This window comes from Opisthorchis viverrini, assembly GCF_000715545.1.
Source record: "Opisthorchis viverrini unplaced genomic scaffold opera_v5_169, whole genome shotgun sequence".
Taxonomy (NCBI): domain Eukaryota; kingdom Metazoa; phylum Platyhelminthes; class Trematoda; order Opisthorchiida; family Opisthorchiidae; genus Opisthorchis; species Opisthorchis viverrini.
In genome coordinates this window covers 363394-389800 of record NW_008751824.1, presented here as the reverse complement: position 1 = coordinate 389800, position 26407 = coordinate 363394, and the positions used below count along the sequence as shown (strand labels likewise).

The following is a 26407-nucleotide window of genomic DNA, read 5'->3' as shown; positions in this document are numbered from 1 at the left end:
GTAGTTGGCCTGAGCTACTGAACACAGAGAGCATGCACAAACCCGGCGCGAATGCTATGAATTAGATGAAAACCCAAAGAATTTAAGCAGGCGGTACATTCCAATTCTCCGGACTGAGCATTGCGGTACTCCAATAAGCACCAGCCTCTCACTGGTAAGATTGGTATCGCCCGAAAATTCCTTTACCTTCAAGTATACTACCGCCGTCCCTTCACACACATTCCTAAGTAGTCATATTTTTCAGGGCCTTAGCAGAACAAACCAGTCAGTTTATCACGAATAAACTAGTGGGACAGTTGCAGAAAGGGTGCAGTTTCTTTGTGAAATATCAACCTCTACTTGGTCCTCAACGGTTAACACAAAATAAGTGATTTCGCTCATACGAAAGCCTCTACGGTTTAATCGGGTTAACAGTCTGAAGTGAAAATTGAGGCCTCTTAATCTCACCTGATGACTGTCATTACACCGTGATTTCGGTTTTCTCGGCTTCACAGACCATTCTGTAACTATGAATGTAGCTATCCGGTACCGTGGATTTCGCAAGCTCTAACCGGGTCTGGTAGCCGTGAGTCACAATGCTTCTATAACTATTGATTCATCCTAAGTCGTCGAAGCCACCCCGCTGTTTCAACAGAATATAAGATGACTTGTTTAAACTTTAGTTCTTCCAAACAGAAGTTGACGTGCGCCTACTGAAAAATAACATACCACAGATGTTTTTTGAAATTCATCAGAAACGCGCCAAAAAGAGGCACTTGAACTACATTGAAACGGAGCCTAACTCCTTTCTGAATAACCCCATCACTCTTCTCAGACCTATGCAGCACTATGTAAACGAACGCGACACAATAACATCCCAGTAAGAACCCCTGGAGAAGGTGATCCACGGTGGCCGGAATGTCGAGCAATAAACCCCTGTCATTCTATCATAAGCAGACCATCTGTAGTGGTGACCCACACTGCAAAACAAACACCTGCCACATTGATTTGAATCTCAAGAAACGACTTTTAAGACCAAAATAATTTCTACTCAAGTTTAACATAAGCGATGGTGAATAGGGGGTTAAGTTACCAATAGGTTTTTACGAAATAAGTCAATCATTGATAAGGCCTAACACAATCGAGTCGGTAACTCGTAGTTTAACTTTACATCAACCGAGTGTTGAGTGGAAGCGTCAAAGTAAACAGCGATGTAAGGGAAACAGATCCATGTGTTCACGCAAAGCCATCCATTCTGGGTACAGATTCTGGGTCGTTTTGTAACGTTTTGTAACCCAGTCTCTCCAGAATCAAGGCCAGTCATTGATAGTTCCAGTTTTAGTACCTAAGATGGACTGATTCAATTCTGAAGGCCTTATGTGCGCAACTTAGTGAACAGAATAGCAGTGGACTCATTGAGCTTCTAATTGCAAGCGTACCAAGTGCTAATGAAATTACTGTCTTTTGACATACGAGACGATGTAATTTAGTACGATGATGACTAACACAGCCTGAACTAAGGAAATGATACTGAGCAAATGATACCTCGGAACGGTGTGAAGCGCCATTAAATGAATTGGTGTAATAAAGTAACTCGCCTCCTACGCATTTACTGATCAAAGAACAAGTATACGAAATATATAAGACTTGGAGGAAAGCCAATTACTGAGGAGCCAAAGCGTAGAGTCAAGCAAGGCAATTCATCGGATCTGATCTGTTCGCCGAGCTTGGCGGTCGACTTGCAGACGTCTCGTTAACGTGCGAAGGGATATCATCAGTGTCTGTTTGGGTGCGACTGCGCACTCAGCTGCAAACGGAGCGAAAATCGGGTTATTTTATTTGTGTTTGCTTCATTCTCCACCCTAACTGCCTTCAGCCGGTGCTACAGCTGTGTGACATAGTCGGCATTTGTGGGCTTTAAAATTCAATCAGGGAATAACAGATAGTATTGACAGTACTTATCATATCCTTCACTGTGCCCGAGTATAGTGTTTCTGCATTTTCTTGTCCATCTCCATGAGTGCTGTGTTATTGATAGAGCATCATTTGTGAATAAAACTCTTCCGTAAGGTCTATTTTTCTTAGGATTCCACGAGTCTAACGAAGTTCTCAACGCACGCCGGTAAAAATACAACAAGATGGTGCTTTTGGAAGGTCTTTACATAAGATATGGAGCCGAATGTCGCAAACTGTGGATCATGTCGTTTTAATTGAGTATCGTACTTTATTTTTAGTAATTTAAGGAGGGGCAGTTTTTCGTAATTCATCCCAAAGGTTTGAATCCTGACGTCCAGTGGTTGGTAAGCTGATGAAAGACCACCATTTTCAGATGACTGGAATAGACATCTGTATGCATAGCGCTGTTATTCAAGAGCCACAGGACGTTTCAGAGAATGTTTCAGCTTCCCCAATATTCACTGGTGATTTGGAGTTTCTCGTTTCCTTTATATTGATTACCGTAATATTATCACCTCTTGATACACCGGAACTCTACGTTTCGTTCAGCAATCACAGGCTGTCGTCTTTCTTCTGGGACATAACCTTTTTGTATTCTTCACGCTGCATTGTCCCTCCTCTCTTTTAAAACAAGGCTCTTTGATTAGTTGCATCTGTACAGAGTCCAAGTCACGCCGACATTCAAAACGGTTCTCAAACCATACCGTTCACATGAACATTACACCCTCCATCGTCACTTAGTAACTTTTGAGGTCGTCATTTAGTCCATTCGGGCTAACTCAGTGAATATTACTCCGTTCCTTTGACTCCTAAAGCCACCAGTCGCTAACTGTGAACTCAAACTAGTCCTTGAGTCTTTTGTCGCATTTACTATACTCTAGCAGTTCTTTAGATGAATTGAACAACTTGTTATTTCAGGAAACATACAAACCCGTGGACGCAAGATCTCGGCAGAATCCTTGTCGTTTCTGTAATAATTTTTAATTTTCTACCTATTACCAATTACCTGCAATATCTTGTCTTCAAAAGGGACATGATGAACAAGCTGCATTTCGTTAGGCTACCTTCACACTCTTGTTCGGTGCCAGGAATCTTTTTCCGTCTTACGTTTTGCATTAAGGAACTTCGGACCTGAAAGTCATTCTGCCAGACAGGCTCCAGTTGTCACGACCGTGACACCTCTTGGACACGCTCCAGTACAATAGATACGAGGGTGCAACAGATATAACAGTAGCCATACGGCTTCCACGAATCGGTGACCTACAAAAGTGTGACCATGTGTACGACAGGTACAGGGAGTCGAGACAATCAAACAGATCGACACTGCTGTGCGATTAGCCAAAGCCGTAGTGTCGGTGTTCCGTCAGCATCGCTACACAGATAGTGCGACAGTGTCTACCGACACGTCCAACCGACTTAGTGATCTACGGAAGTGCTCTATCAATCATATACCATAGAACGCTTAGCAGTGGTACAGCGACATTGTAATTAAGCAGCCCGAACAAAGCCACCTGCTCTGGAGACATAGTTACGAACAAATTTATCAATTCGATTGGTCAGCTGACAGAGAACGAAGGCGTATCTTTACCGAATTTAGCTCACCCATCTAAGTCAGTATCAGGATCAAGGCAAATGTTAGTCACTGATGCATTCATTCTGACTATGCTGTATTCTCTTGTAAACGAAAAACTAGAAAGGTTCTTCCCTTCAGCCCTAGGTGATTGATTCCCTCCAAGAGAGCGTTTGACGGTGAAGATTCCTTTTGTCTTCCAAAATAGTGTGTTTGTTTTTTTGGTGGGTGTAGCGGGGGGACACCGACTGGTGGTTGATGAGAATCAGTACATCGGACTAAAAGCCAGAACCCAACCAAAAGTCCTCAAATACTATTATTTTGATTGGTCGTTGAGCTGAGCTGAGCATTTTGATTGCAAACGTTTCATCACCAATCGGGGTGACATCATCATTGCCTTATTGGGAAGCGTAGTGGTGTGTAGCGGTGGGCTAGTTGTTGTGCCTTGAGTAGTGTTACGTGTGTGTTAATATACGTGCTGCTAACCAGGGATGACCTTTGATCGCGATTAGTTGTTCGGTCGAGCGGTTCCGTTGGTTGCTCCGTTGTCCTGTGTCCTCATTCGCCGATGCCCATGTGACCTTTGAGCTTGGCATCCCCTGCCGTCGTAATCTGGTCGAGGCTGTATTGACCTATGTCCTTCCGAGTTCCGGCCTGTGAACTTCATTGATTTGACTCCAAGGAATTCCTCGTTTCTTTGTTTGTGAATCCAATATTCGATCCTCCTTGAGTGTTCCGGTTGAGCCGTTGGTCATTTGCACGTATAGGTGCGTAAATTGGATCCAGTTCGATGCACTGGTTGATCGAATCTGCCGTGGAGTGTCTGCTTCCGTGTCTCGTGTCTCCGTATGCCAAAATTTTCGTGTTTTCCGGATTGAATTTGTGGCCGGCTTAGCGAACAAGCCAACGACCATCTATGCCACCTGAGCTACCAACATTTTCCTCTATTATTTTGACTTTTTAGCGAGCAGCTGGTGACAAAAAATTGAAAAATGAATAAATAAGTGCGACAGTTACTCCAATGTATGCTACACTAGAGAAAGGAGATATTGTACTTCCCTCGGTCATTCTTCGATGGCGCCACACTCAAGGTATTGTTAATGACGAAGGCTATGATTTCTTCTTCGGGAAGATCCTCCCAGAGCGAATAACTATGAATACATAACTGTGTAATGTAAACGATTTCGGACAGACGTTGGTTTTGAGAGCATCGAAAACCTAGACCATAGAAGGTAAAAAGGATGATATTTTTTGGAGAGAGCTGTTCACGGTGTGGAATGGATAAGCTGTAGGGCTTTGTGATGTTAAACCGCATGCCAGTAATTTACTTTCGTCGTGTTTCAACGTCCAGATCCAAGGCGCCTGTTTCGATCGGAATGCCATATTCTTACTTTCGTCCAGATGGTGACTGGACCTCAACCTTTGTTGGGGAATAAACCTCGATGCAAAACCGATAATGTACCTGTATGATAGGACTGTTATTGCCATAAGATGTGCGAAGCCTTTGGTCAAGCACTCAGTAAACATGGGATTTTAGCATCGCATTTCTGCGCTTTGGAAATCAAGATTTTGACAATTTGAAATTGCTTGTTCTGAGATCACTGTATCTTGTTAGGTAAAATTGGGTTCGTGCTGCGAAGAAAAGCAGCTCCAAAGATATCTTCGAAAGTATTTCAGAAACAAATCTTTTTGTCGACAAAAGAATGCATGATTGCAGTTACTCAGGGCGCAAATTCTATTCAATGCCCATCTCGCTGAACCCATTTGGGTCTCTACTCACAAGCTCTAGGGACCGATAAGCGTCCATAAAGTCTGTGGAAGCAGAAGTGACCCTGATGAAAAAGCGAATCAGTAACTGATAGTCTAATTAAATTAAACCCACTTCATTTGAATAATCACCGAGATCTTTGCCCAGAAACTTGTTGGCTTGCTGAAGCATCAAAAATACGGTTCGTGTTGCTAAACCCAACTGGGTTGTCTATCATGTTCGTGAAGTCCCAGCGCTAACTATGCTTCCGGTACCTATTCGAAAAGTACATGCATGCAGTGCACCAAGACATCAGAATCAACTGTGAGTGCCCATGCTAATACCTAGGGCGATATTTACGGCCGGATTCGTGTGTCTTGCTGTCAGTGGGTGATTATCATAAATGTTATTGTACGCGAGTAAGTTGGTGGAAATAAAAGGGTATTGCATTTGCAAATGACAAAAATGGTGGGCGACTATCATACAATTCGGGGGTGTCACGTGTAAGTGGAAAACATACCGACTTCGGAGCGTGTTCAAGAGGACTGACAAGTCGGAGCTTGAAGAACAAATTAACGGTTCCGCTTGGGCTTGGAGAGTCGCCACCAACTCACCGCAGGTAAAACCGTTGTATGTTCTTACACATTCAATGAGCCCCAAGTGGAGCGTCGACTCATGCCGGAAAAATTAATTCTTCTGGACAAGTTGTCTGACTGACAAGACAGATCGGGTGGGTTGATTTTTCAACCCATTGGTATTTACAGAGGACGAATTGTTATACTGTAAAGTTTCGTGCACGTACCAGGGGGGTTTCTATCAAGATAAAATAGAATCAAGGCATAATTAATTCCGCCTATGACATCGATAATTCGGTTATTCCAGTTATAACATCCTTGTTTCAAACATTTTTGTCAACACAACCGGGAGTGTTGGAAATACTTAGGGGTGAGCAGCAATCGATATCAAGTGCATTCTTAACACCGTGACCAATCCCCTATGCTATTTCAGATCTCCGAATCCATGTGGGCTGTGAACCAAAAGTAGGCCACAACTAGATTGTTTGATTTGATCTCAGGCTTTGAGATATCCATTAGTCATGCCACCCAACGGTGTGGGTTGAGCGTCCAGATGCTGCTCGAAAGCCTACTGATCCGGAGCTCTGACCAGACACACTATACATACGCTGCTGTTTCGTATTGGGTTGACATAAAACAAATTAGAGGACAAAATCTTACTAATTCTCACGAATCTCCTGCCTCTGTATAATCATCGTCATGAAAAATAAGGGTAATACTTCTTGACTTTAGTGGCGAAAACAGTGCACTTCTTCGAAGAGTGCAGTATTGAAAGGTTCAGATGTTGCGGTCTGACCGTGCGGAGCGAAGAAAGGCTAGAGACTGCAGTTTCTGCTGTATACGATAGTTATTAAAGTCACAAGACTTGATGACAGCTCACACCAAGTGTACACATCGAACAATCAAACTAGAATTGTGGGAAAAATAACAATTAGATTGGCGAAATACACTCATTTGCAAATTAATTTGGTCTTGCGAGAAACTCACCTGGAACCCAGCTGAATCTCTTGGTTTTGCTGTTTCCAGGCCCAAGGAGGACGAAATTGGTCGTGGGCTGTCGAGGAGTTTTCAACAACCTTATGAGTAGTGTATTACAAATATATATATATATATATATATATATATATATATATATATATATATATATATCGCGATATCTCGAATATCGTAGCGACGGAAACATGAGTTGGCCTGATGCAGCACATTCAGTTGCCTGGAAACATCAAAACCGAGAGATTCAGCTGGGTTCCAGGTGAGTCTCTCGCAAAACCAAATTAGTTTGCAAATGAGTATGCAAATGAGTGCAAATGAGTAGAACATAAGGTTGACGGAAACTCGGGGACTGCGCCTACCTGATGAGCCTCAAGAAGGGTGAAACCGGTCGTGGGTTGTCGAAGAGTTTTCAGTAACCTCATGAGTAGTGCATTACAAACAATTGGATTGATCCGGGAAAATTCGGTTCAGTAAGCCATAGAATATTTTAGTATATATCCGTTGATTCATACAGCCATTGAAGCCAAACTTTTCTCAAGAGTCATCTGGAACCTTGGTGATTGCATGCGGTTTTCAGCCGTATCTGCTGTCTACGAAGACTGGTGAGCTTGGCTTGGTTCTAAGTTTGCTCACTTGGTGAAAACCAGTGACAAGGAGTCTGTGAAATTCCACCCGGTCATCTGAAAGTGATCAAAGTATGCCTATTTTTCAGTTAGGGTGGCTAAGCTAAGATTCTCCATCCTTTGAGACCGAATAAGTGAGAAAGCAACTCAACTAAGATGATCTGGTACCCTGGCAGACACTTTCATCTGCTACCGTCAGGACTGGTTTGAAATGGAAATTATTCGGGCCACGTCCAAAACATAATTTGAGCACTTAAGGTCAAGTTTTGAAACAGTCCCAAAATAATTCCTACCATAAATGTCAGGTAGATACCCCTCAGAGACCAATCCAACACAGTGATATGGGGCCACAACCCCAAAGCAAATTTGTGCACATTTGACTGCATTAAATCAGAGGTTTGGCCAGTCATGTATGGCAAGTGTGAAGAATAAACACCTCTTAGACTCACCCTCCGTCTCTCCGCTTTTGTGGAAGCATCATGGAGATATCGGCCTGACCAGTACATTCAAACTCAATCGGTAAATCATAATCCTTTTGATTATTGGTTTGTTTTGCCGAGTTTGACAAGTGAATTGTAATGCAACTGCCACGGTGGGCAAACGAACTAACAATCAAATAGCACGACCGACCTACTCATATTTTGCCATAATCCCTTTAATGGACATCGTGACAAGTCATGACTAGTAAATCCCGATTTTGTTGGGCATCCATCATTGGAATTTAAACATAAGGACTCCCACCGGTACTCCGTGTTGGTGGCATCGGCTTGAACAATCAGGTGTGGTTCCTGTTTGACCAGGCCTGACGGGAGAAGGAATGAAGTTACGACGAACTTTTGCGAAACAAACCAGTAGCGCACTTATGAATATATAATCAATATCTCCTCAGGAAATATGCTCATTTCGGTATCCAAATTGAGCTTGCCACTCTGGTAAAGCAATAAACCGGAATATTGTCAAAGAATATCGTTCAGTGACCCAGGTGTGATGTAAGAATAAATCTAATAATACGTAAATAAGTACAGGCAGCAGTGCTTGGAACTCTACTTGAACTATTAATGCATCAGCTCGACTTTGACTTTTCTCTTTAACTGGAACATTGCTTATCCCATTTAGTTTTGACCATTTTATTTCTTACTACGTTGTGCTGTCTGCTGGTGACTTTGTGACCTCGTTTGTATGCGCATGGCATTAGGCGAGTCTTAAAATAACTCAGGGCATAGATTTGGTTTTCGTGGGACCACATTTCTTCCAGACATTCCTTTCATCGTTATGGGTATTTTGAACACATTCAGACTTTTCTCGGCTTAACCATCTACCAACCATTACTGATTAGGTCGATTTGGATATCTGATGTATTATAAAATACGTTGTACCGATTTTCCTGTCCTTTAGTTGTTCAATGCCGAATTCCAGGGGTAGGAAAATTGAAATCGAAATGAGTCCAATTTATGTTCAAGTACAACGTAAGGGGTTGACGTAACCCCGGAGATTGCACCTACCTGATGAGCTTCAAAAAGGGCGAAACCGGTCGTGGGCTGTCGAAGAGTTTTCAGCAACCTTATGAGTAGTTTCCTTTATGAAAATTCTATTTGTTGTAAACAGAAAACCTGATATAGGCAGATTTAGAAGCAAAAGGTCCAAGAAAGCTATTTGCTTTTTAAGGTGGGGGCGCCTTCACCCAGCCCACACGACTGGTGTTTGCTAGGCACTTGCCATTGTCTAATATTTTGCGTCTGTGGAATACGGTTGCGCGGGGAATGAAATGACCTCAGATTTACCGAAGTGGGTTCAGCCATCCAGTCGCGTCAAACCACAAAGCCCAAAAGTGCGACTAATCAGTAAACTCTGCTGACCCTTTTACTAATAAGCATACCATATCTCTGTACGTGCGAAAGGTCAGTAAACTGAACAAGAAGATGCGCTTCCTGAAAGGCTTCTCATAACCGTAGCCTCACTTTTAAGAAATGATGATTGGTGGCCCTTTCTGGACGCTTTGATAAAATATATTTCGACCATAGTGTGAGGAGACGTCGTTATTTTCAATTTAGATTCCATCCCGTCAGTGACGCCAGTCTATGCTAAAAAGTAGAGGAGTATTGTACGGCTGTTTCATCCTTATTGGGAATCACTCGCAACCACATCTGACACGCCAGTCTATGCTAAAAAGTAGAGGAGTATTGTACGGCTGTTTCATCCTTATTGGGAATCACTCGCAACTCACATCTGACCAAATTCAGGGAATTTCGAAACCGCAACCTTCAGGCCGGTGTTTCAACACATACACACACACTCTCTCTAATAAAACTGCTGTTCAGAAGCTAAAATCCGAACAGTTAGGTGCCGATTTTGTGTCCACTGTATGAAGACTTTATTGGACCAGCTTACAAAATGTTATCGTTTGTATAAACCTGTCAGTAAACCAGTTTTAAGTCTTACAGCATTTATCATAGCGTACTGTTATCCGCTCTGCGTCACAATATCGATCTTGAAATTGGTTAGTTTAAACACAAAAGAGTTCGCTCCACAGCTTGACACAACCTTAGCATTCTGTCAAGCTACTGCTGCATAGCGTTTTCAGCCCTCACTCGTGATCAGATTAGCAGGTGATCCTCATTTCAAAAGGTACTTATGATATCCAATGTTGTTCACGTGCTACTTGAGTGAATGAGCTTCCCAACTGACTCCATATACTCCGAAAACCCAGATTCAGTTAATGATCACATACTTATTTCAATGTTCTGGATGGGTTGCGGAAGGCTGAGCAGAACAACGTGGTGACACCTAGTTCCATATTCTACTCTATTCCGCGAACTGGTTTGATTGTTCGGTTGATAGCTCTTTCCAGCCTCATTCATACCACCAAAATGTTCCAAATTGTCCGCGGCAGCAGAACGAGTGTCTTCGGTGCCATCCGTACTATACAAGTCGTGGGTATGAACACACCCAAAATAGTTATGTTGGATAGGATTCTGACACTCAGGGCTAAACTTAATACGAGCATGGTAGAATGAATTATTGACCATCGCTGAGCAAATTCTACTCCCAGAGGTCATTATGCATCAGTACAGCTCTTATATTGCTTTTCTATAATGTAATGGCACTATTTGGCTCCCCTAAGTTCGACCGTCCGGCCCTTCGAGTGGACGGTCAGTCAACGTCAGCAGTAAAATTGGGGACATTTTTTGTTACTGATGTAACAGCTTCTTCATTACGATGTATTCACGGACGTATCGACAGTTTAATACGAAAACCATAGCGCATACTGACTTGACGAAAATATTCCCTCTTCAGTGATGGGTTGGCATCCATTTTCGGATGCGCCGATGCATTGGGGCGCATTATAAGTCGTCACATGAAGTTTACGTTGAGGCGCATGTGTAAACAGCCGAAAGCCCTGTAATCTGTGTAAATCCAAGCGAATAGGACCAGAGGATGACTAAAAAGCCATCGGAATGCTCCAGCGATGAGCCAAAATCATGAAGTGAAGTGGAAATAACTAAACCGTTGGACCCCACATCAGTTGTCAGGTGCGCTCAAAGCACACAGATACGAGTGCTTATTGCTATCCGATAATAAATACAAAGGTGATCAAAGGAATTCATCTGTACCACTGCTATATAGGTTCAACACTCATGAATGTCCAGAGTTTTAAAGTGATACGTTTTCAAGTGTACGCAAGGAACAGACACAATCCAGTACAATTAGTGTATAGTAAAACTGAGTTTAATACTGCACATAAAACGATACATTATATGCAATATGGACGTATTGACATTAGAAGTCCAGGTACACGTAGCATGATCGGCGGGACACGCCCGAGAACGGACCCGAACCGTCAACGTCTCTCTTACAGGATGAAGAGTCGGCTGTCCGAGTCTATCCCCAGGAGCATGATGTCATCCATGCTACGTGTACTTGTACTTATTCTTTCAGTACCAGCGAATCCTCCTACTAATTTACAACAATAGAAATGTGGATCAGTAACGAAAACTAAAAGGCAACCAGGCAAGTTACACCAGCGGCTTAAGATGACAACTCAGATAAGGATCCACACATACGACTTTATTCGATCCGATCAGATGTGAATTAAATACAATGAAACTTTTTTAGGGCAATAACGGATCAGAAACTTGGCTTTTGTGTGGCTCGAATGGGGAGTCGTCTGAGAACCTCTTTCAACCCTATTTCAAGCCAGAATGGATGTACCACACAAACGACAAGTACGACAATGATGATGATAATGACAACTTTAAATCTTGTTGAAGCAACAGTCCGCTAAGCCACCCGTTTATTGTATTCTTTTAGCTAATGCGTTACGCAAATGACGCCTTATGCTTCAATTGAACTGGTTTTACATATATGACTATACTGGTCCAACTTGAACGTGTAGGGGTATTTGCGCAGCATATCTAATGAAGAGTGGTTCAGGTGAACCCATTGAACACCACTTTGTAAAGCAAGTGAGAACTTAAACATAGATTAACGTGTATTCTGCTATACATTGAGATCGGACAGTCACCACAAAAAGTTTTTGTCGGGGGGTAACACTTATTCGAAAGCAACTTTGTCGAATGCCTTCCACTCGTCCTAGAAGGTAAAAATCTTATCGAGTGGGTACCTAACCCAGGCACTTACTCGTTGGGCAGTTACCACATTTGGAAAAAAACACCATGATTAGAGCGAGTTGATGGCAACCATTGAGGATAGAACATAAAGACCCCCGAAGAGTGCAGTTGAAGACATACAGAATGACAGCCGGTCCACAAACTCACTTCAATCAAAGGAAACATGACCTATGTATGAGACGGCTCAAGTGGTTAGAGCGCGAATTTACTGACCGGAAGGTCCACCTCTGCCTCTCGACTTCCCTTGTCTAGCTGAGCTGCTCTACAATTGTGGTTCAAAACGGACTGAGGCTCCTGTCTGTTGTTTGAGATTGCTATCTTCTTCTTTCACTCTGTAAGAAAACATTAAATGGGAGGTCCAAGTAGCTGATGATCTGTTCTCCGAGCTTGGCAATTGACTTTCAAACGTTTCGTTACCATACGAGGAGGCATCATCCGGGCGCAACGACGATGTCTCCCCGTATGGCGCCGAAATGTTTGCAAGTCTATTGCCAAGCTCGGAGAACAGATCAACAACCAATAAAGCACTTAACTTTTTCACGTAGCGCTTGCCCAACAGATCCCTTTTCACCAAATTTTCATTCGATAGTTGTTCAGTTGTACAGATGAGTCTGCCTCGTGGAACAGACTTTGGACTGGCCCTCGTTTGTAGCTGCTGAAATGAAGATACTAACAACTACATATAAGCTTACGATGGACGTTTCGTTTCAACCTCTACTCCTAATCTAGATATCGGAAGATTAGTATGCCAAGGAAAATTACAGTCATCTGCCTGTCTCTGTTTCAAGACATGTCTATGTTTGTTAGGACAGTCAGGTCCTAACGAACAATTCCACCCTTTGTAATATTTCACTGAGATTTTATTTAATCTCTGTTGTAGCCAGCTGAGCCGCAGCGCTCTTTCTTCCTATTGGTTCACCTGCAATTTAGCCAATCTTCATCTGGTGCCCTTTGTCTTCTTCCTGGAGGTTTTCCCACTCAAGTAACTATACTACCGTGACAGAATAAACTGCATCAAGTTCCGAAATCACTCAGCTAGCATCACACGACACAACAATGTTGTATTTAGTAGTGGCTGGATCCTAACAGATCAATTCAGCAGGCGGAATCAGCTAAGTGTGGAAAATCGAGAAACCGCTACCCTGCAGTGGTGAATAGTTCAAAAGGCTAGAGGTGGATCGGGAGCAGTTGTTCGAATTCGGCCATTACTTCCAATAGATCTCCACGGTTTTTCCGCCGGTCTTCAGTTGTGCGAAGACTAGGTTGTTATCTCAGGCTTCCCATAAAACGAGTGTGACGAAACAATTTCTGCATTTTCAGGCCGATTTTTTCACCAGAGATAACGCGAATGGGGACAATCTAACGGGATCTTGCCATATCCGTGTGATGGTGGCAGAACACTTAAACTCCCCTATTCAATAAGGGCTTTCCAAACGCCCAAATGATCCTAGCTGGTAGATAAACAGGAAAACTAGCTCAAATATCAACATACCTCCGGAACCCCAGGCGCAGTTATACTGATTCGATTTCTCAGCTGTTGTCTCAACTTTAACATGGAACAGCCGGTGCGCAGCACATTCGGCTGAAGATCGTTATAAGCGATAGACTCAGCCAACACTGAGTTGAGTCCCTCGTTGATTTGCACCACCCTCAATTAGGGGGGAAATGTCATGAGAATTCGAGGACCACGCCTACTTGGTGAGCTGCTCAAAGGGCGAAACCGGCAATGGGCCGCCGAAGATTACTCAGCAACCTTGTAAGTACTGTTATGTCGGGCTAGATGAAGTATGTTTTTTCCTCAATGATACTAGTGAATCTGGTGACACAGCAAAAGTCCTATCCCACCCACATAAGTACTGACCACCCTTGACAACCATCAAATGTTTAACAGATGGATGTCACACAGCACATTTTCAAAGCGCTTTGTTATCGTAAACAAACAGCCGATTGCACATGAAAAACAGTGAGCGTTGCCTAAATTTCCGTTGTTCAGATGAATCCGAAAAAGCCTTGAAAAAGCAAGTCAAGTTCCATAAGTCTGGTTCAGCCAGAAGCATAAAATATTAATCCAATCGACTAGTAAAAAATGGTGAACCAAGAGGGATGGGTTACACATGGGCAGATTTGTCAGTTAGACAAAGCAATGATCCAATGGTATCGATAAAGATCCATATGTAGCCAGGTAAATAGAGTAGAGGTCAAACCAGCACTCTCAAGGCCGCGGTGAGGAAATCCTCATAGGAGAATTGGGCGTATCCATTCCTGTTATAATCGTGTACCATGAAGGCGCTAGTAAGGTTCTAATGGAAAAGAGGAGTGGACAGAAAAGTTGGCGGGTTAAAAGTACATAATAGAAAAAAACCTGGGGAAAACACAACAATAGCCAACCTAGAAGACCTGGGATTGTCAGCATGTTGGCTAGACTGGACTGCAAGAATTTCTTCCTACGATGGAAGCAACACACCCAACAGATGAACGAACAGAACAGGCAAACAGCTAGACTCGGAAAACAGAAAACTACATTGTACTGGCAAATCCACAAGGTAGAGGGTTAGATTCGTCGGTTCGTGCTTGCACGATTGAATGAGACAGGCGAAAGAAATCACCGTGTCTAGGCAAAGAAGTAGTGGGGCTGGAACAAACCGTAGAGTTTCACAAGGAGAACGAAAGTGGGAAATTACCCAGCACGCCACCGTGGCGCAGTTGTTAACCCGGACATACATCACGCACTATAAATTGATGACAGATGCATTTTCACAGTGAAACGACATAGCCCGAGGTCACCACAACACGACAAGTGTGGTCATGGTTGTTGTGAAGCCCAATTATCTGATTTCTTCAAAATCAAAACCACAGAATAGTATCATCCGGTTCGCAACAAGGGACACAACATTCTGGCTGTACAAGTTGCGCAATTACTGGATGTGATGACTTGATCATGGTTCATCCTAATCATGTCATCGTCTATGGAGAGGGATGCTAGTTTTGACGTTGAATCTAGTGGCGCAAACGCAGAAGAAATTTGGCTAGGCAAGATGGAATACATGTGATTTTCCATGCAATCGATCGGAGACCCTGCCAGTTATGGCTGTCAAAACATGTCAACAGTGTTCTTCCTCCGCTTTTATCCAGACTTTTTTTTGAGGTTACAGAGAACGAGGATCCTAGAAATAATGTCTGTGGCGATAATAGTTGAGAAATGAAGAGAACAGTGAAAATTTCATAACCACTTTTGTTTGTGCACATGTGAGTCGCGTGTTTCAACTCTTTCTGAGACCATCAGATCGGACAGGTAAACAAAAGATCACCCATACCGGAAACAGTGGGGCTCATTGGCATATGGCTGAACGAATAAGTCGGTGAAATCATATGCAAAGCGTATGGTCTGTGTGAAACAGCTATGAAACTTGAAGATGCGAACAGCTACGAAAGCATTTGAAGTTGGTAATGGCTACGGTGCTGGAGGAAAAATAAACAAAAGACGCGAAGCTAACACATAAGCATGCTTTGTCTGACAACAGAGAGCCGAGTAAATCAACTTAGGCTAACTGGTGTGAGCAAAATCTACTGACAGGATTTGGAAGGAAAGAATACAGCATAGAAAACAACAACAAAAGCACAGGGTGTCTGGCATTTCACATGAGTTCACTTTAATCGTATATGTTCCGTCACGAACATCATGGGGGAGTTTGCGATAGCCGACAGCATGCCCAGCTTGTGAACAAAAAATTCATACGCGGTGTTTGGGGCGATACGTACGACCTACCGCTGCTTGCGAATGTTGACTGCTCGTCTATTTGAAGGGCTCTTTGAATGAAAGTCAGTCATTCAGGAGGGCCCGATGTGCCGAATTAATCAAGCCATATGTCACAACCCTACAACATCAGAAACCAATCGCTTGATGAGCCAACTGTGAGCAGTTCCAAATCCGGGAATATCTCTACGCTAGTAAAAAAAAATAGTCTAGAACGAAGACTACGTCAGTATTAGGTCGCTAAGAAGCCTTTCCGGAAGAACTTGGGATGGTCATGCTGAAACAATATGACAAGGGTTTGTTCCCGACCAGAACTTGGAAAGTATCTTTCGTGGCGGTCGACCTGAGGACTACTGGGGGAAGAATAAATCCTGCTTATTCTGCCCTTCCTTCCACAGAGACAGTTTACTCCGAAGAAGTGATCAGGCGGGGGTCAAAACGAGTTGTAACCTATGGCATCGAACTGTTCGAAAGCGTCAAAGTCGAACAGAGCAACTTGCGACCAATTTAATCCTAATCCACTACAACGTTTTTAATGATCGCGCATCACGGCACCAGATGCATTCCCCTTCACCAGTTCCAAGCGACGTGAGGAGGAAGAATAGGGTTCGGAGAAAACTCTCCGATTTGTAAGAGGAACCAAATAAACATGTTCACATCAACCATCCTCCCAAAAATTTAAATTCATCACTGAAACTGGTCGCTCAGCAAAGTTCTAGGTTCTCAGGCCATCAATAGAAGCGCACTTCCAATCCGTTCTCCAAACATCGCGGCCACAGCACGCAGAACGGACGAAAAGGGGTGTCGTATGGGAAACTATGCAAATGCCGAATTGAACCAGGGACGTGAAAGCAACTCAAGACACCGCACCACGGTTTATGGAAAAAGCAGCAAAAAGCACAGCAATTGCAAAATCGACACAATGGTTTGATACGGAACACCCTTCAGAGAATGGGAATAAAATAAAGAAGTTTGTCGTAATATCAAAAAGAGCAAGATTTTCGAGAGCACACGAGTCAATACACTTCAGGCAACAACAGTGAAAGCAGCAGTCAAGAAGGCTTCATAGGAGAACTGCGCATTGCCATTCCTCTGCGTGTCATGGGGCATGAAAGCGTTGGTCAGATTCTGTAGGGGTAGACGGAAGAAAGAAGAAAGGTGCGTACCCTAAACAAAAGTATTTTGGAGAGAAGGACACAAACACGCATCAACAAAGCAGACTTGGATGGTTTCACAGGGAAGCGAATTCGCGCTCTACGGCGGTTTCGAAAAAGCCAGGTAAATTCAGTCGTGAGAGACAAGGGACCAAGAGCCTAACACCGCAATAGTCGTGCAGATTTCGACGGTCGTATTGGAGGAGAAGGGTCGCTAGATAGAGGGAGTACCATAGAGTACAGTCCTGGAAGGAAACGAATGTATGAAGTATCAGAAGAAGGGTCGATTTAAAAATGCCTGTGAAGAAATGACGCCGCAATCCAGATACAAGCCCGCAATCCTATCCACTGGGCCGAGCGAGCCAGAACAACATTCCTCCCGATATTTTCGTTCAGGATCTTGAATTCCGAAGGGTGATGCGAAATCTCATACCTTGAAAAGAAAATTATTGCTGTCCAACGGAATCCGATGGTTGCGCGAGAACTGTTTCATTGTTCAAGGTGACAGGTGGAGGCCGGATTCCGCTGACTGACTTGCCCTAAGTCGTATAGGGATTAGCCGATGCATGAATCAGGTGGTCAGCCGGCATTCGGAAAGCGATTTATGCCATTACCGAATAAACTAAGGGGCCGGAAATCGGAGGAATGCCGTTTGGTTATCCTCGGACGAAATTAGGGGCAACAGTCACCATTCGTTCCGGGACACTTCCGGACCATGAGCTTTTCCGAAGGTTCTCATTTTCAGCCTTTCTGTAGCATCTGCAGATAATCGGTATTCTATGTAGCCGGTAATAATGGCTTGTTTTTTCCATCGCTCAGCACACCTGACGTTGCAATTTAAGTCGGTTAATGGATGCCTATATAGTAAGAGACACTCATGATAGTCGGTGCAGCAAAGTTAGCTCGTTTGTGCGCAACTGCGCACTGTTTAACGGTCCACGCTCGAGCTATGGGACTGCTGTAGGTAATAATATTCCATTTCCTGAAAACTTCGTAGTCAACCTCTTTGGAATTGGTTCGCATGCACACTAGCATTTACCACACCACATTTAGAATTTGGGAGATTATCTGGAGGCGGGTGACTCGGACTAAGCGAAGATCACATCAACTGCACGATTGATTGGCAAACAAGCTATGGACCAGAAAGGACACCCTGACAGGTCAGGATATGGACCGATCAGGCTTGGGCCCGTCTAACCCAACACGATCAGGTCAGGAAAGCCAGTAAAATTTTCTGGACCATCCTATAGAAACAGCTGTGGTCAGTTGGGTACGCTATAGGCTGTCTCAAGCGAGCGAGAAAATGAATCAAAGACCAATTGTGCGACCACAGCAGATTTAGTCCAGGCTGATTAGCACCGCTAACTGTGAAAAAGTTCACCACTTGAGTTGTTACGGCTTTGTAAAAAGGTTACTCCCATCTCGTGAAAACAGATGGGCAGTGCATGCAACGCACTAGGCCTAGCGGCATGTAAGTGGAGATGCCTGATAGAATGTCTGCTATATAGTGAACAAATGATGCCATTTTAAGGACGCCTTCACGCCGGTGGGGAGCCAGAAGTCACCCAGCGGACTGTTACTGAAAGGTGATTCTTGAAAGTCGGGTTCCCAAAGGATTTTTATTACGGGAGTCACACTGTGCAGCTGATTAAGTGGTGAAAGAAATTGGCCGCAACCATAAGAAGAAACGAAGTAAACGAAGCTTAAATTGGTGATGGGCAGCTTTCCACAGAACACAGAATACACCTGTCCTGGACAGTATAAATTTTAATGTCACAAATCATGGGTGTGGAGCAGTAGCGTTGCTTCATTCCGATGGTTACCGTTCAGCTGTAACACCCTTTCGGTGCCCAGGTGCCATGACGCCTGAAGGAAGCACAAAGGTTGGGGTAATGTCAGGTTGCCCGAGCGTAAACAGAAGTCGAGGTGCATATGTCGGGTTTGAACCACGGACCTTTCGGTCAGTAAATTCGCGCTCTAACCACTGAGCCATCCCCAATGGTTACGTCTAGTGGACGTTCTCGAGACAGCGGACAAGGATTGATTTTGGAAATTGATTGAGACTTTTAAAACGATGAACTTTTTAATCTCATATGTTGGGTTGGCATGTGTTACCGAATTCGCTTCGGTTTGGTTTGATTTGTTTTGCAAAACAATGGTCATTGAAAGTCACTTCTAGCACCATTGCAGGATTAGCACAAATTTTCAGTGTTATAAGTCATTTTTTCCATGTTTCGGTCCGTACGGTGATGGTCACGGAAAGCTGCTTCTAAAACCGCCACAGGATTTTCTATCCGACGACCTAGAAAAGTTAAGGTAGGTCCGGTAAACTTACTTTGTCGGTGCGCTGCTGGCCAGCCAGTTCAATACGGTCAGCGTAAACATGACAGCGGTTGACGCACACCCAGCTTGTTCTGTTTCCTGCTCCAAAATCTCCTCAGATATTTCTGTGTCTTGCACATTCCAGCTCTCTGGTCGTGTGTTGTGCATCCGCTTCCCATTGCACGAGATCCACGCGGGGCAGTTTTAGGTGTCGACCAAGCTGTCCAGATATCGATACTTTCGTCATTTAGAATTCTGTTTCCTGGTATTAGTTGGTCACCCGTCGGAGGACCTTCGTATCAGTCACTCGTTCAATCCAGGAAACACTACGCTTACGCGGCTGGTAGTTCATGCGAAAGGCGCTCAAGCACCAAATGTCGCACCGGTGTACGATCGACGTTTCAATGCCGTAGAAGGGGATTGATAGGACCATTGTCTTGTACGAATGCCTGTTTCGGTTCTTTTACGTCCCTCTTTGATACTATAAGGTCCACAATGATCTTGGAAAAACGGAATCTCAGCTCACAGTCGACTATCAAATCAATTGAAGGTGTATTGGAAGCAGACGTCTGCACAGGAGTCTACAAACATCGTTCCAGTACTGCTGGAGACCCCACTCGGCGGAGGTTGGTGCATAGCGAGTCTTCTTCGAGGCGCTGAACAGACCAACCTGCGCAGAACTTGTCTTCATCGTCTTCTGATGAGCATATTACTGGAGTATACGAACGATTATAGTCACGTAATTTTGACACATCAATTTCAGCCGCAGTGAGCTAAGACATGGATTGATTTCAAATAGCTCTGGGTCAGGAATTTACGGTCGGACAGGACAAAACAGATATGATCCCGTTTCTCTCCTGCTAGGTAGCCGATCCAGTAGGCTCTGTATCCGGAACCATCTTTGCGAAGACTCCCTTGGGCAGCCAGCCATGTTCCACTTAGGATCACACTACTGAGTCCATCTTTGTAGTTTCACAAAAACAAAGGTGGCGCGCTTACATGAAGACGAACCTGGTTATCTGCTTGATCCATCAGTGTTCGGCGTTCCGCGAGCTGGGAGGTACAGCGGAAGTATTTATGTTCCTTTAACCGTGTTAGCTAAGAAGGTTTCGGCGATGGTCAGCCATGTAAAGAGGCGGGAGCAAGTCTTGAGGCTGCCTTTTATCAGCCTCCCACCTCATTTCCGACTGGAAGGAAAAGATTACGCAGCTACCAAAAAGAACGCATGACTGCTTCAAAAGAGGGTCACGCCTGAACTGCACTTGATCTCTGTGTCGAAATAAACAACTTCTGTTTCAGCACGCACTCGAACAACCACGGCACTTCAATTAGCGCACGTGAGAGATCAGATGATGATAGAGGCCTACCTACCACCAGATTTCCAAGAGGGCACAGACTGCCAACCTGATGACAGTTGTCATAGGCTTTCTTGATACCAAACGTACAGCACGAGCTACAAGCTTCTAGAAGAGCTTGTCTTATTCTCATGAGGATATTTTAGGCCATGTTACTTGTTCACACCTGGAACAGATGAGTGGCAAGGTGGAGTGATCCATTCCGTGGAGTGCGCTTACGTATATCAACCGGTACCAGCCGTTCAGCCAGACATCAACATCTTGAGGTCGTCCCAGAAGTGTCAGGTTCAGCATAGAGTTCGGATAATCGAAATCATCTATCCTGTGGAAGACGGTATCTGACATAAGCGGTTAGCTGAGATAAAACACTAAAAAAACACGCAAGGGGCCAACCTATTCCGGGGTTATCTTGAGGTCGTCCCAGAAGTGTCAGGTTCAGCATAGAGTTCGGATAATCGAAATCATCTATCCTGTGGAAGACGGTATCTGACATAAGCGGTTAGCTGAGATAAAACACTAAAAAAACACGCAAGGGGCCAACCTAATTCCGGGGTTTACAGTACAAAATCACATTGGACTTGGAAGGTGGTACTTTCCCGGATGACACCGAACACAGTCTCCCACCACAGGCTTTCACTGACAGATATAAACGCTCTCGTCCAGTTTGAAATAAAACATCTGTCCCAATTATGAAGAGGCTTTCGAGGAATAATATACGACGAATGTCAGGTTGAAAACAATTCTTGGTGTCTATGATTGGATACCATCAGACGGCAAGTATGCTAGGCTCTTCGTACAGTGCAGGATTAACAGAATCAAACGAGAAGCACAGGAATAGCAGCTTAGTGTGACATAAGGGGTTCAGAAGACTCGCAGAAGCCAACACTAGTTGGTGCAGAACAAAGAAGGAATCAGGATACATGAGTAACAAAGATCCCCTGATTCAAGAGGGCCATTAACAAAATTACCAGGAAGATGTTGAGTGCTGTGATCACCGCAACCAACTCGTCGATCGCGTGATACTGAACAAGGGTTTGCATCCAATATCGATCTGTGCTGATCATGTCAACTAAAGTCGCTCACAACACGTCTTGTACGTATCTTTACACAACAGACTGAGCAAACACAGTAAGTGAACGGCTTCGAATATGTTTACGTACGGTCCTTGTTTCCGACCGAAACTCTGGTGAGAAAAACAAAATCGAAATAAAGGGGCATCATCCTCTCAGAAACTGTAGTGCCGTTACACCTTTATGGGGAGAGTATCCCACTTTTAATCGGTCTCTCGGATAGCATTTCGACGTTTGACTCCCCCTAGCCAGAACAGACCACTCACATTCAGTTTCTTGAGACGGTCTCTCCAGAAGGAAACGTTAGCCTATCCGATGAAGGCATTCACATATCACGTCAGCAGTCTTTGGGTTATGTATGGTCATCAAAAATTTCGAGAGATAAATAGGCCATCGCAGATTATCCAGATGCACACTGTTCGTTTAACTAGTCTGACCATGTCCGTCGCTTGGAAATGTACTGCATGTAAACCATCAGAAGAGCCAAAAGTTTCGTAATGCATCACCACCATCAACAAGCTCACGCATACTGGAGGCCGTCGTATTCCCCGGATGGGGACCCCAAGATGGATAACTTCTGAGGTAGCGACAGTCTTGGTACTTGTTTGTCACATGGTTCAACTGGCTTAACTCGGTGAGAGTATAAGCGTTTATGCTAAAGATGGCCAAAAATAGGTCATGAACAACGCACAGCCGAAGATTAGTTCCCTGTTGTCTGCTCTCTGTTACAAGAATCTGCTGTGAATCGCTCGCCTAGATGAGCGCCTACGGAAATGTGTCGACTAACTTTGCTTCCAAGTCACTCGCAAGGGGGAAAACATGACCTCTTTTCACTGACCATGATGGATAGTACCTTTCACAGCGTCGGAATATGTCTAACGGCCCGTTATGATGACACTCCTATCCTCCGAGCTGGGTTCGAGGTGGCCCGGTAGTTAAGGCCCGAGGCTACTGACCGGAAGTTCCCAACCAGTCATGAACAACGCACAGCCGAAGATTAGTTCCCTGTTGTCTGATCTCTGTTACAAGAATCTGCTGTGAATCGCTCGCCTAGATGAGCGCCTACGGAAATGTGTCGACTAACTTTGCTTCCAAGTCACTCGCAAGGGGGAAAACATGACCTCTTTTCACTGACCATGATGGATAGTACCTTTCACAGCGTCGGAATATGTCTAACGGCCCGTTATGATGACACTCCTATCCTCCGAGCTGGGTTCGAGGTGGCCCGGTAGTTAAGGCCCGAGGCTACTGACCGGAAGATTCCAAACCAACCACGGAGCATCGATTGCTCCTGACTGGAGTCGGGCACGCTGACAATAGCTTAGCTCTCATGCTTGATGCATGTTTAGGGTGTCTCAGCTGAGCTATCTCCAGTGTCACCGACCTTTGCTTTGCTGACCAATAAAACCAAAAACAAGGAATTGAATTCTGCTGGACAGTGACAAACGTAATACACATTTTAGCAATGGTTGTAGCTGATGAACCGGTTCTCATGAGGCAGTCCTTGTGCGGCGGTTGTATAATCAGCGCGACTACTCGTCATCGAATAGAGGAATGTCGGGTTGGAGAACTGTACTGAGGTCTCATATGTAAAAAAGATCAAGAACTAGCGGCCCTGAATGTTGCCAACAAGCCGAAATAAGTCCCGTTCCAGCTTAACCGTGAAATTCTGATGGCTGGTCAACTAATAAACTAGCAGGAGAGTACGGATATACCAGAGTGAAAATATTCCACATGTTGGGAAACCTGACAGTAACTCAGCCACCATGCCTCCTTCGCGTGGAATGGGAGCTAGGCGCCGAGAAAAGTATCATAGCTGAACGATTACTACAATTATCAACATCAGTCGTTGGTTTATTTCGCTGGCCTGGGCAGTTTGATTGCACGTTTCATCACCAATCGGCGCGACATCATTGGTGCGTTGTTAAGGAGCGTAGTGGTGCGTAGCGCAACAACCAACCCATCGCTACGCACCACTACACTCCCTGAAAACGCACTGCTGATGTCACTTCGATTGGTGATGAAACGTGTGCAGTCAGATTGCCCAGCTCAGCGAACAAACCATCGACCATCTACGCTACCTGAGCTACCAACATTCCCCCCTATTATCATCAGTATTGGGACTATTATCATTACAGCTCTTTTCCCCTATCACAACCTCAGTAAAAAAGCAAACAGTTGTACGAAACAGATGGGTGTATTCCCTTCCGATTAACACGTTAGATACAGGAAAACATTAGAGTTTCTATATAAAAATAGAACTGTAAATAGAACTGTAGGTTAATCCAAGGCTACCTCGACACACAATCATTAATCAAGCTTTAAACAATCAAATTAAATAAGTCCGACAGCCAAAGCTTTAGAATACCCTGCATTTCCCACCTTTCGGCGTTCGTATGTAGTATGCGATGCGATTAACCGCAGTGACATAAGGGAAGCAGGTGGTTCGAAATTATCTACCCGCTTTTTCGACAACATCCGAAGCAACTGCGAACATCAGTAGTCGGGAGTCCTTTAGCAGACTTGCCACCTCGAGATGTATTTACAATACAGTGCTCACATTGCGGCTATTAGGATCCACTCTACAAACAGATGCCATGAGCGGTCGCTTTGGGCCGCATAAACGTAAGAGAAATGCTTGAAAAAATGCTCCAACTCAACCAAATTTACCATAATTTTAGTGTTTTAATGCTAAAGGAACGCTCTGGATATCATGTCGTCCAACCACGGCTGCAAAAGACATAAACAGGTTGATCAGGATCAAACTGCACATCCCAATAACTAGGGATAAACAGGTCAGTGGGGTGACCGATGTACATAAATCGGTGAATCACAGTTTGAACGACCCACTTTGAGAACTTTTGTGCGATTTATTAAACACTGGGTCACGTGATCAGTATTTTATTTTCAATCGTCGTTTTGAGGCAAACAAACGGGTAGCGTTCGTTAAAAATCTGCCTGATATCCCAATCGGTTACTAAGACAACATAGTCCCCTAGTGGTTGGGACAAAATACCCAGTGAAAACAGCTTACCTGCAAACAAACACAAGCTAACATGAAGTCATCAAAAGCAATCTGTCCACGACGGGTTCTGTCGAACTTGCGGATCATCAGAGAGATGAATTGGGGAGACAGACGAAATCCAAATGAGCTCAAAGCATGGTGGAGCTCCTGACAACTAATGGTCCCGGATCCATCCCTGTCATACTGCTTGAAACAGGCCATCCATTGTTGTACGTAGTTGAACAGTTGGGCAAATTCCTGCATGTTCATGTTTCCATTCCCATCCCGGTCAAACATGCATATCATCAGGTCGATTGTTTTCATATTAAACTGCGTTCCAACGCCTGACGGATGCGAAGTAAAGAGCAATGTAAGGATGATAAAAAGGAGACATGAGCGAATAAATGGGGCAAAGAAACAAGGACTATGGATGAGTTTGGGTTTTGTATACCACCTGATTAAAGAAGTCAAACGATAAAGCATCATTTTGCTTTATCACCACCGGCACCATGGTTAGCACATCAGTGTTCAACACTGACACTTCGTTTCCATGAGACCACAATTTATTTTAAAGCCTTATGGAAGATCACAGCTATGTCCACCTCTCGGATGTTCATCAAAATTCCACCTAGACCGTCTGCAGGTCCAAAGACTGTTTCTGTCAGCCCCTCCATTCGGACTGCTGGGAAATTCGAAGTAATCGGACCGATCATGTGAACCACAGTGCAAAATGCGAAAACCAGCAAACACGGAATAGATGGTGTGATAAAACTTACCATTCTGCAGCGCCATTTGCAATTCCGGACCTTCAATTTGGCCACTTCTATTGCGATCGACCCTAGAAAAAGTATGAAGCGCTGAAGTAAACGATACTTACTGCTGGAAAATTTGCTGTATATTCGGTTGCGCCATCATGGATCAATGAGAGGGCTGAAAATCAGAAACGCCTGTCATGTGAACCACAGTGCAAAATGCGAAAACCAGCAAACACGGAATAGATGGTGTGATAAAACTTACCATTCTGCAGCGCCATTTGCAATTCCGGACCTTCAATTTGGCCACTTCTATTGCGATCGACCCTAGAAAAAGTATGAAGCGCTGAAGTAAACGATACTTACTGCTGGAAAATTTGCTGTATATTCGGTTGCGCCATCATGGATCAATGAGAGGGCTGAAAATCACGAAACGCCTGAGTTTAGAAACGACCACTCAGTAGAGTTGCGTGACTTTAAGAAAGCAGCTCTGACTATGACGTGAACTCGTGAATTGGTGCTGATAAAGAAAGAGGCACAAGAAGAACGCCATGCCTATCACTGCTTCCAGCTCATTACACCATTAAGTTTCACACCGCGCTTGGGCAATTGGAAATGATTGAAGTGATCTTCAATTATCTTCAAGTGGAGCTGCAGAGAGTATGCCGACCTATCAGCATTAGTATCTGCAGTAGAAAACCAGTGTTATAAACTGGTTATAATCTGATACAACGGTAAGGAATGAATGCCACGACAAAGAGAGGAAGAAGTGAAACTGAGTCCTAAAAGGCCTCCTTTCTCTAAGAGAACTTATCAATGGAAGAACGCCCATCGATACTGAAATAAGCACACCCACCCGATCATCATTTCGGAGTCATATGGATTCAGCGGTATTTACCCAAAGTGTTTGGTGAACCTCACCCAA

The 26407-nt window shown here is 44.1% G+C and overlaps 2 protein-coding genes across 2 annotated transcripts in view; one reads left to right on the top strand and one right to left on the bottom strand.

Annotated features, from left to right (window-relative positions):
• The window catches only part of T265_07351 (hypothetical protein), a gene marked incomplete at both ends in the record, with an annotated part of 28477 nt that extends 17047 nt beyond the window's left edge, over positions 1–11430 (top strand). Inside the window, one exon of the mRNA XM_009172850.1 lies at positions 11380–11430. Within this exon, the coding sequence (XP_009171114.1) occupies positions 11380–11430 (51 nt within the window). The remainder of the gene's footprint in view (positions 1–11379) is intronic.
• A 2582-nt stretch (positions 11431–14012) lies between these two features.
• On the bottom strand, positions 14013–26076 carry T265_07350 (hypothetical protein; the record flags this gene model as incomplete). Its single annotated transcript, XM_009172849.1, has 4 exons — positions 14013–14371; positions 24761–25074; positions 25507–25568; positions 25849–26076. The coding sequence occupies 4 exons, from the start codon at positions 25884–25886 to the stop codon at positions 14270–14272; spliced, it is 516 nt and encodes a 171-aa protein (XP_009171113.1).
• Positions 26077–26407: the final 331 nt, after the last annotated feature.